Source organism: Heterodontus francisci, chromosome 27 (assembly GCF_036365525.1).
Source record: "Heterodontus francisci isolate sHetFra1 chromosome 27, sHetFra1.hap1, whole genome shotgun sequence".
In the NCBI taxonomy this organism is placed as follows: Eukaryota; Metazoa; Chordata; class Chondrichthyes; order Heterodontiformes; family Heterodontidae; genus Heterodontus; species Heterodontus francisci.
The window spans coordinates 60,897,674-60,916,952 of record NC_090397.1 but is presented as its reverse complement, the minus strand read 5'-3'; the positions used below and the strand labels follow the sequence as shown (position 1 = coordinate 60,916,952).

General features: G+C 41.2%; 1 protein-coding gene across 2 annotated transcripts in view; it reads right to left on the bottom strand.

Annotated features, from left to right (window-relative positions):
* The window catches only part of podxl (podocalyxin-like), a 142,625-nt gene extending 125,417 nt beyond the window's left edge, over positions 1-17,208 (bottom strand). For both annotated transcript variants that reach the window (XM_068059456.1, XM_068059457.1), the window contains exon 1: positions 16,879-17,208. In XM_068059456.1, coding sequence (XP_067915557.1) covers positions 16,879-16,909 — 31 coding nt within the window. In that variant the 5' untranslated portion in view covers positions 16,910-17,208. The remainder of the gene's footprint in view (positions 1-16,878) is intronic.
* Between the last annotated feature and the right edge of the window lie 2,071 nt (positions 17,209-19,279).

Below are 19,279 nucleotides of genomic sequence, written 5' to 3'. Positions count from 1 at the left end.
TTACCACTCACAAGGGTAGAAAAGGGTAACTCTGGAGCCGGAGAGCAGAATTAAAGGCTGTTAAAAAAAAACCAAAAAGCCCAACTTTGCTTACTGCACTGGGCGGCAAAATACAAAATAAAGACACTGGAGGTGAAAGTGCACATGGACTGGGAAAGCAATGCAGGTGGAATTGTGTTTGTTGCTCGTTATACGACACACTCGATATTCAGTTCTATCGGCAGGTTGTACAGCAGGTCGCCAATGCGATATTGTGAATTTTGTGTCCCCCTCCCATGTCCACTTCTACCTCCACTGTCATCTGAGACAGCAATGCCATGCATCTTCACCTAGCCATCATTTGCCAATAGATTTGAATGGTTACATCTCCGCTGTCAGGCATCATATGGTTTGGAACATCCCTGTATGACATTAGAAACAAATTCATTGGCACAAAATTCCTTTGCATGTTTTTAAACAGTGAATTTGGAGGTTAGCAAGGATAAAATAAGTAATTTGCTCAGATAATCACAGAATTCAGGAATTTAAGAAATGACCCATGGTTTCTCTGCTTTTCCAGTTGCATTTTGTAATATTCCAGCATTAGGAATGTCCAATAAAGTTACTTCTAAGGACACTACAGCTCAGGATCGGAAATCTGGGGATATTCTGAAAAAGGTACTTATCACTCCAGTGGTTACAGAGCTCAGCAAACCTTCTCATTGGATTTTACAATATGGGAGCTTTGAGAACTTTTATTTGGTCCATGAGGCCTAACGAGGAATGATCCCTGATGGATTAATGGGAGTGTGATAAATCAACCATTTCAGCATCTTCTTCAATTCTCTCTCTCTCTAGAACCATATCAAATTGTCACAAACTTTTTTTTTACACCAGTTACTTTTCAATAACCTGATAAATGATCTCAATGTTCTGCCCAAGTTAAGAAATAATTGCATGTTGTGATGTGATGCTATAGGTTCTTCCCAGAGAGATATTCTAGGAGGATTGAACAATCTTCTGCATCTGCACCTATCCTAGGATCTCAAGATATTCATCTACTGAAATTAAAACAGTGACAACACTTCAAAAGTACTTAGTTGACTGTAAAGCACTTTGGGATAGTCTGAGGTCAGGAAAGGCACTAAATAAATGCAAGTCTTTTTTTGGGGGCGTGGGGGGGGGGGGGGGGGGGGGGTGGTGGGTGCGTGGTATGTAGTGTTGTGTAACAGTATAAGACCTGTAAAGTAATTGTGGTAGATGTTTGTGTTCACCATCTGGGCAGCGACCTGCCAGGGTGAATTGCCTCCCTTTATAGAACCTGCCTGATTTTCATTGCTTTGAAATGAATGGAATGATAAACAGATGGGTTCTGCAAAGGCCGGGTGACTCACTGCACCATACTGGAGCCAAGGTGGTCGAGACGTAAATCTACCCCATTGTTGTTTTTAAATGTAGATTCCTTTGCTCGATCACACACAAATATCCTTGACGTTGCCCAAGGATGGGCAAATATTCTGGAGCTTTCCCTTGATATTCTTTGTGAAAAAATATGAAATTTGACAGTGTTTTGGGAGACTATTTCTTTTGGTCCACCTCCCTCACACAACTAAGCAAACTTGGGAGAGTTCACAAGAGATTATATGTGACAGTTCAGAAAGTAAGGGCCCCCCAGTAATCCATTAGCCTTTTGTCACCCATACTTGTGTTCTGGTCTCGGTGGTGAGTGAGTGTATGAGCACGTGCAGCCTTCCTATCTCTGAGGAACTTTGTGACTGAGTTTGACACTGGCTAAGGAGCGACCATGCTACCTTGCTGGATTCCCATCCACAGATTACTGCCTCTTCTTACCAGGAAAATGGAAGAAATCGTCCATTATTCACTGTAATTCATGAGCTGCTAACCAAGTCACAGCAATCGTACATTTCCTGAAAATACAATTTTGGTGGCACTAATGGAAAATGAACAGGCAATCACGGCGTGCTTGCAATAATGAACCGTTAATACTCAAGCATATAATTAGCCGCTTAAAGAGCAAACATTTTGTTAATTTAACTGCAGAGTGCACGACTCGAAGAAAATGGCTGAACAGCAAATTCAAATGAAAAGGCTTACTAATGAGACCTGACTCATAATCACTGGTAATCACAGTGATGGGGAAACGACGACAGCTTTTTGGTCGAGAAGAACAGGTCCTAATAGGCACAGGTGGCAACAAGTGTGGGATATGTCAGTCAAAGACTGAACCTGATGGACCCATGGAATTATTCAAAGAGTGGGGAAGTTCTTCCAGTGTCCTGGCTGACCTTTATCCCTCAATTAAAACCAGCAAAACAGTCAGCTATTTCATTGTTGCTTGTGGCAGCTTGCTATGCCCAAATTGCCTATCAAACAACCACACTTCAGTGATTCACTGGCCGTAAGCCACTTAGAGACATCCGGAGGACATGAAAGGCACGATTTATAAATAAATGCTCTTGCCGTCTCTACTATAAAGTATTAGCACATATTTGGACAGAATAGAAAGTAGTATGTGCAAAAAAAAACCCCACTGCCCTGACTAAGAGAAATGGCAAGTAAAGCATTAGATGTGAATGTATTAGGGTTAAGCAAATGGAATTATACATGCCACAATAGGGGAGAGAAGGTATTGCAAGAAGGAATTTCCTTGAGACAAATCTCACTGTCTCAACATTGGGTGTAACATTGGTGGAGCAAGATTAGTAAGTATGGGCGGGGCATACCCCTCTGCCATTAAGTGGCTACTCGCTGCTCTGGGCAGCTGCGAGATCAATGCTGATCGTCAGTGATTGTGCCAATGCCCAGCCAAAGTGCAACCTCTTGTACTGACAACCTCTGCACCAGCAGACGCACTTTCAACTGTGCCCATTGGTGGACCTGTCCCCTCCACACGCCTCACTGGGCAGGTGCATCTTTCTAACCACATATCCTGAAAGAAAGGGCATGCGTGTATGTTTATATGCACATTACCTAATCTTAAACTGAATGGCCCACAAATAATCACACGGGTCTGCAGCCTGTTTAGATTAAATGAGTTGTGTCCAACATGGCCAGTTTCATTATGAGCTGTGAGGGGCTGACTTAAATGGGCACATCCTAAGGTCAGTTACAGGTTAATTGCTGAGGGATATTTCTATGGATCGGCAGCTGTTTGTAAATCCTGGCTCCGACCATTGGGGAAGAAACCCGAGTTATGAAGGCCAGAAAATTCAGGAAGGAATGACTGGCTCTCTTGGCTTTTATATGTTTTGATCCTTTGAACTGTGAAGTCTGAAATATGTCATACATGTCCTCTATAAATAAGAACATGGATCAGAGGACCCTACCATTCTAAAAATGTACTTTAATATACACAAAGTACAGGAATTAACCAGCTCCTGAAGCTGGTGCACTTTTTCGCCTCAATCTCGTCCAATTTCTCATTCAGAAGCTGGATCTGGGAGAAGCGAGAGGAAACACAGAATCCTGTGCACTGTAGCAATCATCTACCTCTTGCTACATGGTAACAGATTCTCCCACAGTTCTGCAACACTTCAATTGTGGCAAAATCCAGACATATTGCAACAAACTTTCTCCTCCCCTCTACAATCAAGCCACAAACTCAAAACTAACATTTACAAAAAAAAACACAGATAATTAAAAGCCACTAAAACAAATTTGATCCACCCAATAATTTGAATTAAGCAATGTAAATAACACAGCAAAGTGGAATTAAAACAGAAAATGCTGGCAACAATCAGCAGGTCAGGCAGAATCTGTGGAGAGAGAGAGAAACAGTTGTTTCAAGTCAATAACTTGTTGTCAGAACCAGGAGAAGGTATAAAATTTCTGATACTGCCTGACCTCCTGAGTAATTCCAGCATTTGCTGTTTATTTCTAATTTCCAGCATCTGCAGTAAGTTGGGAAATCAGTACCAGGAAAAGATTTGACCGATCAGGTGATTCGAATGAAGCCGCTTTGAATAGGGGGAGCAGACAGTAAATGGGCGTGAAACCACCAGTCATGGGTGGGGAAAATGCCTCATCCACCAACTTAATTACCTCAAGGAATGGCAATAGTTTTGTGGGACATGTCCTAAGGGGTAAATTTTTAATCATGTGTGTGGTAATCCAATAAAACAGATCCTTCGTCCATTGTAGTACTGGTCTGATTTCCACATCACTGAACTCGATGGAATGAAAACCATTCGATAATGGATTCGACATCACAGAGGTGGTGAAGGTGAAAATCTACCCAGTTGTCTCTAAATCCACACAGGTGACTCTTTTGTTTTTAGATATTTTAGACTAGAAGGAGGGATTATTTGACTTCAGTGATCTGCACTGTCGCTGAGTATAAACACACCAATACTGCTTTGTGGTCTGAGAATCAGCACTGGAAAATAACACAGAACTGTCTCCATGTTGTTAAAACTATATTTACAAAGCAACACACACATAATTGAAGGTCCCAGGCTTGGACTTGGTCACTACTGAGTTAGCTGATCTCAGCTGGGATAGTAATGGCCTGCTACAAATGGTCTCAATATTTGTGGTCTGCTGACAGGAAGGATTAACCAGGAGTTCCTACACCTGATTGTTATCCAAAAGCATATGCTGGAAGATATGCAAGTACATGGACACTGAATGAGTTTTGACTGTGACGTTCCTTTCCCCCCGCCCAATGGTTGAATTACCTCATGATGCCCGCTATGTAGTCTCAAAGATACCCGCTGTTTAGATGAGATCCTGGAGGGTACTGACACCTTCCACTAAGCAGTTAAACCAAAACTCCCTAGTGTCTGTCCCAGTCTATTCCAAGAAAAGCAGGGCGTTTTCCCTAGTATCCTGGCCAACATTCCTCCCTCAACTAACATCATCCAAAATAAGTTAATTGACCATTCATCTCATTGCTGTTTGTGGGATCTTCCCATGTGCACAATGACTACCAGTTTGCCTACAGAACTACACATATTGCACTTCAAAGAATGTCATTGTATGCGAAATGTTTTGAGATGTTTGTGGGAGAGGTGATGTGGTGTAGTATAAATGCAGCCCCTTTTTTGTTAATGGTAAAACCAAATGTCAACATGGGTCACTACCCACTAGGAGAGATGAGTCCTAAAAGAATCCCTTTTGAGGGACGTTTAAGTGTTTTAGCACTAGGAATCCCACCATGGGAGGGTGTGAAATTGAATTCAATAAATCTGGTAATTTAAGGCCTGGCACCAGATAAATTGAACATGAAAGCTGACAGATTGTCATAAAAATGCAACTGGGTCATGACCACCCTTCAGGGAGTAGAACCTGCCACCCCACCCCTCTGGCCTACATGCAACTCCAGGCCCATACCAATGCAGTTGACTCTGAATGCCCTCAAGGGCAACTAGGGATGGGCAATAAATATGACCATAGCAGCCTCAACCAAATCCTGGAGAATAAATATAGCAAAAAAAAAGTACATTTCATGTACATTTTGAGCAATGATACATAGGAACAGAAGTAGGCCATTCAGTCCCTTGAGTCTATTTTACCATTCAATGAGATCATGGCTGATTTGTGACCTACTCCACTTACCAATCTTTGCCCAATATCCCTTAACACCTTTGCACAACATAAACCTATCAATTTCAGAGTTAAAATTTACAATTTTACAATTTACAATTTACAATTTACAGCTGTCCGAGTTGGTGGTTGAGGCAGGAACAGTACCAACATTTAAGAGGCATCTGGACAGGTACTTGAACGAGCAAGGCATTGAGGGATATGGAATTAATGCAGGCAGGTGGGATTAGTATAGATGGGCATTATGGTTGGCATGGACATGGTGGACCGAAGGGCCTATTTCTATGCTGTACAACTCTATGACAATTGATCTAATATCAATTCTGTCTGCAGAACAGTGTTTCAAATTTCTACCAGCCTTTGTGTGTAGAAGTGTTTCCTAATTTCACTCCTGAAAGATCAGGCCCTAATTTTTTAGATTATGCCCCTGAGTCCTAGACTTCCCAACAGTGGAAATAGGATAGATAGAGAGAAGCTATCTGTTCCCCTTAATATCTTGAAAACGTTGATCAAATCGCCCCTTAACCTTCTAAACCAGGGAATAAATTCCTAGTTTGTCTCATCTCTCCTTGTAATTTAACCCTTGGAGCCCAGCTATCATTCTAGTAAATCAATTCTGCACTCCTTCTGAGGCCAATACATTCTTCCTAAGGTGCAGTGCCCAGAATTGCGCACAGTACTCCAGGTGTGCTCTCGCTGGGGCTTTGTATAACTGAAGCATGACTTCCACCCCCTTGTATTCTATTCCTCTAGATATAAAGGCTATAAAATAGGGACATGGAATTACTGACATTGGAGAAAGAGAGAAGGGAGTGGAAATTTTGAATGTGAAAATATATTGTTTGCGAAGAAGCTCTGTCTCATTAATCACCAGGTTGGACGTCTATTTGGTCCAAAAATAAAGGTTTCAATAACCATATTTAATAATGTACTTTTAAAACGCATGTTAAATTCAGAATACATTTTGAATTATAGCCCAGATAAACCAAGAAAGGAAAAGTGCTCGTTTCCTTGAAGCGGAAATCTATTGTTTCCATTTGTGACAGCCCAGTTACCTCCCTGAAAAAAAATTAATATATAAATTCTGGGACCTTTTATTCTGTCTGCCTTCTTAATTAGATTATTATCGTCCTGTTTTGTAAGCTGTCAGATTCAAGAAAAACAAAATTACTAGAATTATTAAAATAATAAACACACCAACAGAAAATATCAAAACTATTTACAGAGACTTAATTGGGTTAAAAGCAATTAATCAAGGGCTGACAGCCAGTGTTGACTGTTACCATTTGCTTTAATTTGAAATGTGATGTGTTGCCCAACCCTGGCATGGTGCCAGTACCCGGGTGCTGCATGTTCCACAAACAGAAGCTACCTGAGTGTTACTTTTGCCTGTTTCATGTCTCATGCAGCTATGCAGTGATCCCCTCTGTGTGCATGTTATAGCAATGAGCTCAAATTTGAGTTCAAATCCCTCCATGGTCTCAACCCCTCCCCCCCCACCACACCCCCAACTCTGTGACCTCCTTCGGCCCGACAACCCTCCAAGATATCTGCGCTCCTCCAATTTTGGTCTCTTGTGCATCCCTGATTTTCTTTGCTCCACCATTACTGGCCATGCCTTCAGTTGTCTAGGAATTCCCTCCCTGAACCTCTCCAGCTCTCTACTTTTCTTTGCTCCTTTAAGTCGCTCTTTAAAACCTATCTTTGACCAAGCTTTTGATCACCAGTCCTAATACTATCTCCTTATGTGGCTTGGTGTCAAATTGAGTGTGATAATGCTCCTGTGAGGCTTTACTACTTTAAAAGGTGCTATATAAATGCAAATTGTTGTTTCTGACTGCTAGAAAGTTAGATACACTCAATGCTCACCTTCCAGCATTTCAGGATATTTGGAAAGTGCAGTATCTGGAGAATAAGGACTGGTTGGGGATGTGGGAAAATGTGTTTATAAATTGCATTTTAATGAAGTAAAGAGCAGTTAGAAAATGGTAACTGGTAGCTTAAAGGGCATGAGGAATTCAAAGTTTTCAGACTATAATTACAGAAAGTTAAATCCACCAACTTGTGCAGCCTATTTTACAAAAGTTGATGCTTTGATCACCTCAGCATAATTTACTTATCGTTTTCAAAGCATGGGTTTTTTTTTAAATCAAAAAGTGAGTTGAGAAAAGCAATGCAAACTCAAAGGCTTTGAACTTATGTTGTGCACCATTAGGATCCAAAGGAGCAACATGTTATTATGAGCTTCCTTTGCCGGATACTTTTTACAGAGAAGTTAAACCATTCACAATAAAACGGATAATGTCTCCATTAAAATGGAGAATGAAGTAACGGCATCCTGACATTCATATACTGATATTGTCCAGCATAATTTCAACCATGTCCTCCAACACTGGCATTCCGAAAATGACCATGATAATTGTTCTGACGAGAGGTCATCGACCTAAAACATTAACCCTGTTTCTCTCGCCACAGATGCTGCCAGACCTGAATGTTTCCAACATTTTCTGTTTTTATTTCAGATTTGTTTTTCTGTTATAACCACAGTAATGATTGCTGGATCTCAGTCATGGCTTAGAGGGTTGCACCCCATCTTCCACACAAGAGGCTGTGGGTTCAAGTCCCGCTCCCAAGACTTGAACACAAAATCTGAGCTGACACACTGGTATGCTGCTGAGGGAGTGTTACACCATTAGGCGTGTTGTCTTTGTTAAGGGCTCAACTATTCACTGTATTCATTAAATGACTTAGACAATGGGATAGCAAACTGCCTGTCCAAATTTGCCAATGACACAAAGAGAGGCAGCATTGTAAGCAGTGTAGATGGAATCATAAAATCACAGAGAGATATTGATGGATTAAGCGAGTGAAATCCATTCACCACAGTTTTGACCAATGTAGGCAAATGTGAGGTTGTCCACTTTGGACCTAAAAAGGATAGAACAGGATCATTTCTAAATGGAGGTTCAAAGAGTCTTCAGGGTCCAGGTACATAGATCATTAACATGATGTGAACAGCTACAGGAAATAATCAAAAAGGCTAATGGAATGCTGGCCTTTATATCTAGAGAACTGAAATATAATGGGGTAGATGTCTTGCCTGGTTAGACCACACCTGGAGGACGGTGAACAATTCTTGGCACACACCTTAGGAAGGATATATTGGCCTTGGAGGGAGTGCAGCATATATTTACCAGAATGATAGCTAGACTCTAAGGGTTAAGCTACGAGGAAAGATGAAACAAACTGGGATTGTATTCCCTGGAATTTAGATGATTAAGGGCAGATTTGATTGACATTTCAAGATATTAAGGGGAACAGATAGGGTCGGTAGGGAGAAACAATTTCTGCTTGTTGGGGAATCTAGGACTAGGGCACATAGTCCAAAAATTAGAACTAATTTAGAAGTGAAATTAAGAAACACTTCTTCATGCAAAAGGTGGTAGAAATTTGGAACTCTCTCCTCTAAATGGCAATTGATGCTTGATTAATTGTTAAATCGAAAACTGGAGATTGATAAAAAAAAATTTTATTCTTTCTTCGGACATGAACATCACTGGCAAGGCCAGAATTTATTGTTCACCCATAATTGTCCTTGCGAAGGTGGTGGTGAGCAGCCTTCTTGAACCACTTCAGTCCTTGTGGTGTAGGTACACCCATATTGCTTTTTCCTGTAGCAGTTTGACACAACTGAATGGTTTGCTACAACATTTCAGAGGGCAGTTAAGAGTCAACCACATTGCTGTGGATCTGGAGTCATGTTTATGCCAGACTGGATAAGGACTGCAGATTTCGTCCCCTGAAGGACAGATGGAAATGAGATGGGATTTTACAACAATCCAGTAGTTTCATGATCATTATTAATGGGACTAGTTTTTATTCTGGATTTATTAATTGAATTTTAAATTCCCCCAGCTGCCGTGGTGGGATTTGAACTCGCGTCTCCAGAGCATTAGTCCAAATCTCTGGTTACTAGTCCAGTAACACCACTATGCTACCGTTCCTCACAAATCAAAGGTATTAAGGTATATGGGGCAAAAGTGGCCATATAAAGTTGGGTCGCATCAGCCATAATCTCATTGAATGGTGGAACAGGCTCAAAGGGCTAAATGGCCTACTGTTGTTCCTTTGTCTTTTAGATGAGACATTAAACCAAGGTTCTGTCCGTTGTATGATTGCTTTAAGAGTGATGTCGCTTTAAGAACTCAGTATGCTAATGAGTTAAGTACCAGGATGTAGTCATGTGACTAGAAGCCATATTCACTCTGCACAACACCACCCTGGACAAAGGTTCTGTATATAGTTTGCTCTGTGCTGTATGTACTAGTTTAGCTGTTAATAAACCTCTAGAGATCTCCAAGGAACTGGAATCCACATAACTCATTGTGTTGTTTAAGATAATACAAAGAAACTCATGACACTGTCTGCCCTTTTAGTTGGATGTAAAAGATCCCATGGTACTATTTAGAAGAACAGTAGGGGAGTTGTGCCTGGTGTCTTGGCCAATATTTATCCCTCAGTCAACATCAGTAGAACAGGTTTCCTGGTCATTATGTAATTGCTGTTTATGGGAGCTTGCTGTGTGGAAATTGGCTTCCATGATTCCTACATTACAACAGTGACTACACTTCAAAAGTATTTCATTGGCTGTAAAGTGCTATATGACATTTTAAGGTTGTAAGGTTATAAATGTAAGCACTTTCTTTCTAATTATCCAAACCCAGGTCCAACCAAACTCTATGGCCTCTTGACCTAAAAGCTTGGACTAATGAGAATCAGTCCACATAATTTTGAGAAATGTTAATGCTTATTACTGATATGGTCACATGTTGTGATGCAACACAAAATTAAGACAGACCTGCCCAATAAGCTATACTAAAAGTGATAGGCTGCAGACCCTTGAATGTTAATAGCAAGAACATACTCAAATTTCTGTCTATGTTTTTGGCATTAACAGGTGTATGGGAACACACACCAAGTTCCCCTCCAAGCCACGCACCCCATCCTGACTTGGAACTATATCTCCGTCCTTCACTGTCGCTGGGTCAAAATCCTGGAACTCCCTCCCTAACAGCACTGTTGGTGTACCCACACCCCAAGGACTACAGCGGTTCAAGAAGGCAGCTCACCATCACCTTCTCAAAGGCAATTAGGGATGGCCTAGCCAGCGATACCCACATCCCCCAAACAATTAAAAAAAATGTGTTCATTATTTTCACAGAATATTTAAGTATTTATACTTGTTCAGACATTAAACATGGCAGGTGAATTACTATACATTAGCAAATCAGCTAACTAACATGGGCTAACATCCAATTTGTTACTTTCATGTTTTTCAGATACCAGATTCTAAGTGTCCCTATGGACATTCAGAATGTGGTTTCTTCCAGTGGATTCTCCCATTACTATTCTCACAACCACAAACTAATCGCTTCAAGCGTTGCCAACTCTGCTTGCACGTATTCCTGGAGGTTTCATCACATGACCTCCTGCCTCCTATCACCCCGTCCCCCACACTCACAGCAGTGGTCACCTGACATGTCTAACTTCTTAGTGAACCAACTTCCTATGGCAATTGGGAGGCGCATATTCTCTTTCATTACCTAATTGGAAGATGCCTAATTGTCAAACAGTCTATTGTTGCCACCTAGAATATTTTTCTGACCAATAAATGAATGTGTTCAAAGAAAAATGAAAAAGAATATAAATTTTTAAAAATGCCCTATGAATTTTCTTCTGGGTCTGCTTATGGTGGTGCTCTGGAGATTAACGTTTAATTCCTGGAACGCTCCAGGGCAATCCAGGAGGCATGGCAATCTTAATCGCTTTCATCTTTCCATAGGAATTCTTACAACATGCCTTATGGGGTAAATTAGGATTTTCTCCATTTTTGGCCGCACACACTAGTATTATACATGTCACAGTTACATTGATGAATTTTTTGTCCTTTTTTTTAAATAACAGGGTATGTTGATAGGATGACCTTATGTTGGATCAGCCAAAGAAATTTCCAGCAGAATGATAGTCATGCACATTTTTATGCATGAGGCAGGGTCATTAAAATCTACAATAAAGCTGTAAACATGTAAAAAAAAAATTCTGAAGAAGGGGGAGATAAAGCACAAGGCTGGGATGTACTAACATAGCTGATATCTGTTACAAGGTCAGACCACATCAAACAGTCCAGAAAGATAGACGTACCTTCAGACATTGACTACAGAGATTCAAGCCTCAAGAGGGGTCGTCAGAACCCCCCACCTTGAATACTTTGTACCGTTCTAGTTACCTTATTTTTAAATAGAGAGAACTCAGTGAAGGGCCAAGATGTAAGACATCATCAAGGTTGAAAAGGATGGGAAAAAAGATGAGATAAAAATGAAAGAACGGTGGGGGGCGGGGGGGGGCGCAAGTTTGAGTTTTAAAAGCCTTTAAGCTGCAGGAGGATTATTCAGTTCTGTCAGAATTCAGGCTCATGGGGTTATATAGTTTTCTATCAATGACTGAGCCCTCTTGTGCGTCCTTTATTAACTGTGTGTGTGTAGTATTTAATTTTAAAAAAATGTTTGTGGATCAAGAAAGGCAGGACATGTGCTAAGGAAAGCTGAATGACCAAAACTGTTTGAACAATTACCTACCATGCACCAACTCTGTGGTAGTCCTCTTACCTCAGAGTCAGAAGGTTGTGGGTCAAACTCCCATTCTTGAACACAAAACCTAGGTTGACATTTCAGTGCCGTACTGAGGACATGTTGCACTGTCGGAGGTGTGGTCTTTTGGATGGATGTTAAATCAAGGCCATGTCTACCTTCTCAAGGGGATGGAAAAGATCCCATGGTGCTATTTTGAAGAAGAGCAGGGAGTTATCCCCAGTGTCCTGGGTCAACTCCAACACTCCCTCTCCACCGCACTGAAGGTTATGTGCTCAAGGAACTGGAGTGCAGTTTGAACCCACAAAGTACTGATTTTGAGGCACTGAACCAAGGTTCAAGCCAAGAAGGGCACAAAGTCAAGAATAATAATAATACCTTAGCTGCTTTGGTGAAATTCTGTGATGCACTCAACTGCCTTGTACCAACATCAAATGACGATTGTAATTTCAGGGACATGTCAAACATGGATAAGTTCATTATGTTAAACAAAAACATTGAAAAGGAAGCACAACAATCAAGGAGAAGGCTGAACCAGTCTCTATAGCTGTTGCTGAAGCAAACTTTTCACCAATGAAGACTTGGCTGCTGGTGAAACCAAAGTCCATGTCCATCTTCCGAGGATGCTACCTGGTGATACTAGTATACGGCTAAGCAGACTGTGTCGAGTGGCTGCTTCCTATGATCATTGTACATCCTTGAAGTGTGGTGCTGGGGTGTGGGGCAGAATGGTGTTGGGGGGCGGTGGGGGTGCAGGGAAGTTGGCTTTGGTGGGGAGGCGTGTTGGGGAAAAGAAGATTTTCTCTGCTCGCTATTTGTAGCAAGATTACAAATATGTCCTTTCTGGCCTTGCTAAAAGTTCTGAAGAGAAGATATCATAGGTCAGAGCATTTCCTGATAGATGTCCTGCAATAGGATGTATCTGACGACTGATGCTTCTTCAATACAAGATTTTGATGACAAGGCTTTTGTGCTAGTTTTCTTCCCTAATCTACTGAAGGTGCTGTCTTATTCTGGGCTAGTACCCAGGTGCAATCTGCTTTATCCTAAACTCTATCCAATTATCAAGTCTCAATCACCTATCTAAGCTCTGCTACATATATGTCCCTCAAATTTTTTGACGTTTTCCTGGTCCCGATAGTCTAATAATCTCTATCCTTGCAAGGTCTTTTTTCTTAAGCTTATTTCCCTTAACACTTTTACTAACCTAACTCTATATTTTCATAGATAATCTGTGGGCTGAGGTAAATGGGATGTTCCCAAGCCCAAAGACACCTCATCTCATCCTTATGCACTCTATAGCAAGAAAATAAACTCTATTTTGCTCACTAGCAACACTTTTGTTTCTGAGTCAGAAGGTTGTGGATTCAAGCCCCACTCCAGAGACTTGAGCACATAATGTAGGTTCGTACTTCAGGGCAGTACTGAGAGAGGTGTTGTCCTTTGGCTGAGTTGTTAAACCGAGGCTGTATCTGCTCTCTCTGGAGAAGAGCCGGGTGGTTCTCTGTGTCCTGACCAACATTTATCCCTCAATCAACACCAAAAAAAAGTAAATGACCTGGTTATTCATCTCAATGCTGTTTGTGGGACCTTGCTGTGCTCATATTGGCTGCAACATTACAACTGAGTCTATCTTTTTATTAAAAAATAATTAATTGGCTGTAAACCACATTGAGATGTCCTGAGGTTGTGAGAGGGGCCATACAAATGCAACTTCTTCCTTTCCTTATATGGGTACCTCAGTGGTTTGGTTCACGAACGTTTAAAGATGGGGATGGGTTTCTGTGAGTGTGCAGTAATGTGGCTGGCCCAAAGAATTTCAACCCCTTGATGTGATAATATACTCTAATGAAATACTACAGACTACAGGCTAGATAGATCACTCACCTACTAGGAATGTATGTGATTGCAGGGGATTTGCTTATCGCAACATACTGATTCCACTTGACATGAAATCATTTTAAAAAAATTATGGAATCCAAAATTATAGCCTGTGGCAATGAAGGAATTAAACTATTGTGGATTACTTCAGTTCGGACTTACAGATGATGGGCCGGTCCTTTTAAATGACTTCTCATTGTTACAGTTTTCAACCTAATTTTGAATTGTTTCACAAAATATAAAATGTAAACATAAATGGGGAAAAGAAAATTATTTCCCTTAAGATATTGAGCCTAATTGGAGCTGCACGCACATATAACATTCTTCATCCTGCCTTGGGCTGACCCAAGTTTTGTTGAAAGGCTGGAGTTGAGCTGATAGTAGGCAGACCAGAGTGTGGTATCTTTCTGACACATTCCAGCTACAGATTACTGAAGACGCTCCCAACCATAGACAGTAAATTCTCAAGAGGTGTTCACAACCATTTAAAAGCCAGCAAAGCCCCACAATCCAGCAAGGTGTAATGGCTATTCATCCCCTATTGACCCTCATGTTGCAGACATTGAGAGTGAATTAAAGAGAAGACTGATAGGCTTGTTGGCGATGAGGTGAATGAAGCTTTTTCAGCTTGTCATTAGAGGTACACCGCAATACAATTTGCATGAAAAAGATGCCTGAATTTGAATTGATTTTAGGGAAGTGGTGTAAGACCATGGAGAAAGACAGCAATCTTAAAAATTAAAATCTTTTTAATATTAGGGGAAAGCCAACAGCATTTAAACCTTGGTTCTGGCTGCCCAACTTCACTGCCAGCATGTGGTGGTTTGAAATTGTTACCTGTGCATAAGTAACACTGCAGGGCTTGTGAGGTTAGTAACAAACCTGTTTACATATTCATATCAAAAGCTTTGCACTATTTTGATGCAGGTGGCACTCTTACCTTACTTTGATATTGTTTAAAAACTTCATTAAAGTATCCGAGAAAGAGGTTTCAAAAAGGATCGCATTTGTTACAAATATTGCAAACGCTAAGAATCCTCACTTGCACCAGATATAAAGTATTAAAAGGTTTAAATTAAACCTGAAGGAACCACTTTTAAATTAAAAAAAAACTTTTCTGGGGGTGGATGGGAGCAACTCAGGATCCATCTCTAAAATGCATCACAACCTGGCGCATACACACACACATAAGGGGAAGAGGAAATCTATTTGGATGGAGGAGTACAATTCTAAGTTTTGGGGTCTAGAACTGACTGGAATTATCCCATAATCAATCTGTCAGGGCTTAAATCCACTATTTGCTATCAGGTGTTTAATTTTTCAAAAAGGATATATTTTGCTTTGCAAAGTGATACAGACTCCTCAAAATTATAATGGTAACCATCCCAATGCAACAATCTGAAAGAGAAATAGAACCCCAGTGTGGTGTGAAACTATTTTTCTCATCTCTAAAGGATTCTAGCTGTGGAAGGAATTCTTCCATGAGGCATCTATTGGGAAGTTATTCAGAGTTTTAGCATTTTGAGTATTGTTTATAATGTGCACTCTGGCATCGCCTACCTCTGTTCTCTGCTTCCTCTTGGTGTCTGGCCCTGAGATCGCTCCCAAGTATATGGCAGAGAGTGGGACACTGTGATGGGAGAACTGTGACCTGCTGATATTGAACTTTTCTGCTAGGTAAGCTGGCAAATTGACAAATTGAACTGGGAGCTTCGTTTTACAGAACAACCTTCCTAATTTGATAGTTTCCCATAGAAATAAAACAATTAGCTTAAACCTGTGACCAACTGACTTGTTGCACACACATCCTGGAGTCTCCAGGAAATAAAAGATTAATCTCCAGGACACTGCTGTGAGAAATCCAGGTGAAAAATCATAGGAGCATTAAAAAAAAAGTGTCTTTTAAAAAAAAAATTGTCTTTGAACATTTTTGTTCCTTACAGAGAATTTACAGCACAGAAACAGGCCACTCAGCACAAATGATCCATGCTGGTGTTTGTGCTGCATTTGCCCAGGAATACATCCAACTAGAGTTGGCAACCCTGATGGTGAATGAAGCTGGAACTTCACTAAAGTTAATAGTGCTACCAAACAAGACTAGAGAGATGCAGTGTGACTGGGCACCGTCCCACCAGGTCATTGTGCCCGGCGAGGGATTGATTGCATATAAGTGGCATTGCTCGATATTGACTGGACATTCAGCACTTCCTCGGGCAACCCACCTGCCTAGGCACAGCTCCGGGCATCTGGGCAGCATTTCCCTCCCTGGAAGGGTGGGGCAGCTGCATCATGGTGAGGGATTGGCAAAGGTGTGGCCAATGGGAGTCTAGAGCAGAGAGAACTCAAAGATAATGAGAATTACAGTTAAAAAGATAAATTGGTATGATCACAGTAAGTGAAACAGTCACACTCTGCAAAACTCCGAGCATTCTAGTCCGAAAAAACAAACGATTTTATAAAGCAGCCCCTTGCAGTGTCCTAAACTATTCGTGAATGTCTATTTATGAAGATGATGTAGCAGATAACGAACTGTACAACAGCGGGATCAAACGCACCACTTTTAACGCTTTTTACCTCCAGGCACTAGGAATTTCTCTCCTCACTCTATGTAGCGCCATTGCAAATACGTTTGAGAGAAAAGTAGGTTTACAATGCCCTTACACCTCGCAGACAAGTTGTAACAACAATTTAATAACATCGCTAGAGTGTAGTAACACCGTTACACGCTTCTCCTCTCAAACCTAAAAAATATTCCTAAATAATCACTACTGGATAAAACATTTACAAAAAATAAAGTGAGACTTACCAAGGAAACACACAAAAAGCAACAGCCTCATCTTCCGCTCCTCAGCCTCACTGATGGAGTTGGTTTGATTTGTGTCTTAAATTGAAATCTATTATCTGGAACTATTCATTCAAGTTAAATCTTCACTTGGGGTTTGTTTTGTTTTTGGTAGTTGCAGATTTGTTTTCTAACCAATCCGGCTTTTGTCTTCCCTCTGTCTTCTTTCTCTCTCCTGTGAGCTGTGTGTGTGTAAAAGTTCCACCGTTTTTGTCTGGTTCACTAATGCTCACAGACCCCAGCAACTGAAATGACAATAGCGTCAGTCCCGCTGAAACAGACTAGCCAGAGAGGAAATCCCAGGCCTTAAAGGGACAGGCACCGCCAATCGCTGCCAGTCTCTGACACTCAACTAAAGAACCCGCCACATTTCTGTCTGCAAGAGGAACACGGGGAATGTGAGGAAGAACTTTTTTACGCAGCGAGTGACATTGACTTGAAACTTGCTGCCTGCAAGGGAGGCGATCCAATGATTTCAAAAGGAAACTGGATAGGCAATTGAGGGAAATAAATTTGCCAGGTGACGGGGATAGAATGGGGGAGTGGGACTGACTGGACTGCTGTACAGAGCAGCAACATGGACTTGATGGGTGGAATGGCCTCCTTCTGTGCCGCAATGTCTCATCACTCTATGACTCTACAAAAGCAGATATTGGAAATCCGGAATAAAAACTGAAAATGTTGGAAGTATTCAGCAAGTCAGATCTCTCTCAATGGAAGCAGATTGGCCTGCTGAGTAATTCCAGCATTTTCAGTTTTTATTTTACATTTTTGAAATAATAACATGAAATGCTGTTATGCCATTATGAAATATGTTATTCACCTATTAATTAAATGATTGAATTTTAATTATGATAATAAATGATTAAGATAATTGCTATAATGGCTGTGCAGCCCTGGCTTAGTTGGTAGTACTCTCACTTCTCAGCCAGATGGCTGTGAGTTCAAGTCCCTCTCCAAAGACTTAAGTGCAAAAATCCAGACGGACACTGGGCAATGGAGAGAGGTGTTGTCTTTCAGATCAGATGTGAAACTGAGGGTCAGTCTGCTCTATCCAGTGGATGCAAAAGATCCCATGGCACTATTTCAAAGAAGAGCGGAGGAGTTATCCCTCATGCCCTGGCTCAACTCCCTCAACCAACAGCTCTATAACAGATTATCTGGTCATTGCTCTTTGTGGGAGCTTGCTGTGCACACATCCTTACATTACAACACTTCAAAGGTTGACAGTAAAGCACTTTGGGACACCCTGAGGTTATGAAGGACTCTGTATAAATGCAAGTCTTTCTTTTTTCTGGAATTGCAGATACATCAGTCACAATTTTCCAAAGCCCTCTAGATTCAGGAATTGTGCCTTTGATTGGAAAATTGCAAATGTTGCTGCATTATATAAGAATGGAGAGAGAAACCAGGTAATTACAGACCTGTTAGTTAAACATCAATTGTGGGCAAGTTACTGGAATCTATCACCAGGGACAGAGTGACTGAACCCATGGACAAACATGAGCTGACTATAATAAAAAAAAAATAAAAACAAGAAATGCTGAAAATACTCAGCAGGTCTGGCAGCATCTGTGGAGAGAGAAGCAGAATTAATGTTTTGGGTCAGTGACCCTTCTTTGGAACAGATTATCTGGTCATTGCTGTTTGCTGTTCTGACGAAGGGTCACTGACCTGAAACGTTAACTCTGCTTCTCTCTCCACAGATGCTGCCAGACCTGCTGAGTATTTCCAGCATTTCTTGTTTTTATTTCAGATTTCCAGCATCCGCAGTATTTTGCTTTTATTTATATGAGCTGACTAAACGGGCCAATCCATTGATAATCTGGCCAACCATATTATTATACAGTGACTGTTCTACTCCTGTTTTTATGTTCCCAAGGACAAAACTCTCTTATCCGAGCTGAGGAGGCAGCCTATCTGACTGTGTAAGTGTAGCAGAGACAAACGGACACAATACAAGTTACATTGTCTGTGTAAGAGTGTGGCTGGCCCCTTCAAAAAAAACTAACAGATTTAAATGCAGAGACCTGAGGAATGGGTAGTCATGGGAGAGGTGAGGGGGGTGGGGGGGGGGGGGGATGGGGATGGGGTGGGGTCTGTTGGGGATGGAGGAGCTGGTGCTGGGTTTATTTAGTTTGGATAACAGCTGGCTTTTCCGTATATTTCATTTCACTTGGTCCATCAAAAAACACAACTTTCACAGAGAGGCAAAACTGTCGCCTAAATCATGGCCGAGTCTTGATGGGGCCCACAAACTTGGTGCACACACACAAAGAACTTTTGTGCCTTCAGGGGTGGCTCCCCTCCAATTTTCACTCATAAGTGATTGGAACCCATCAATCTCCACGCTCGTGCACAGAAA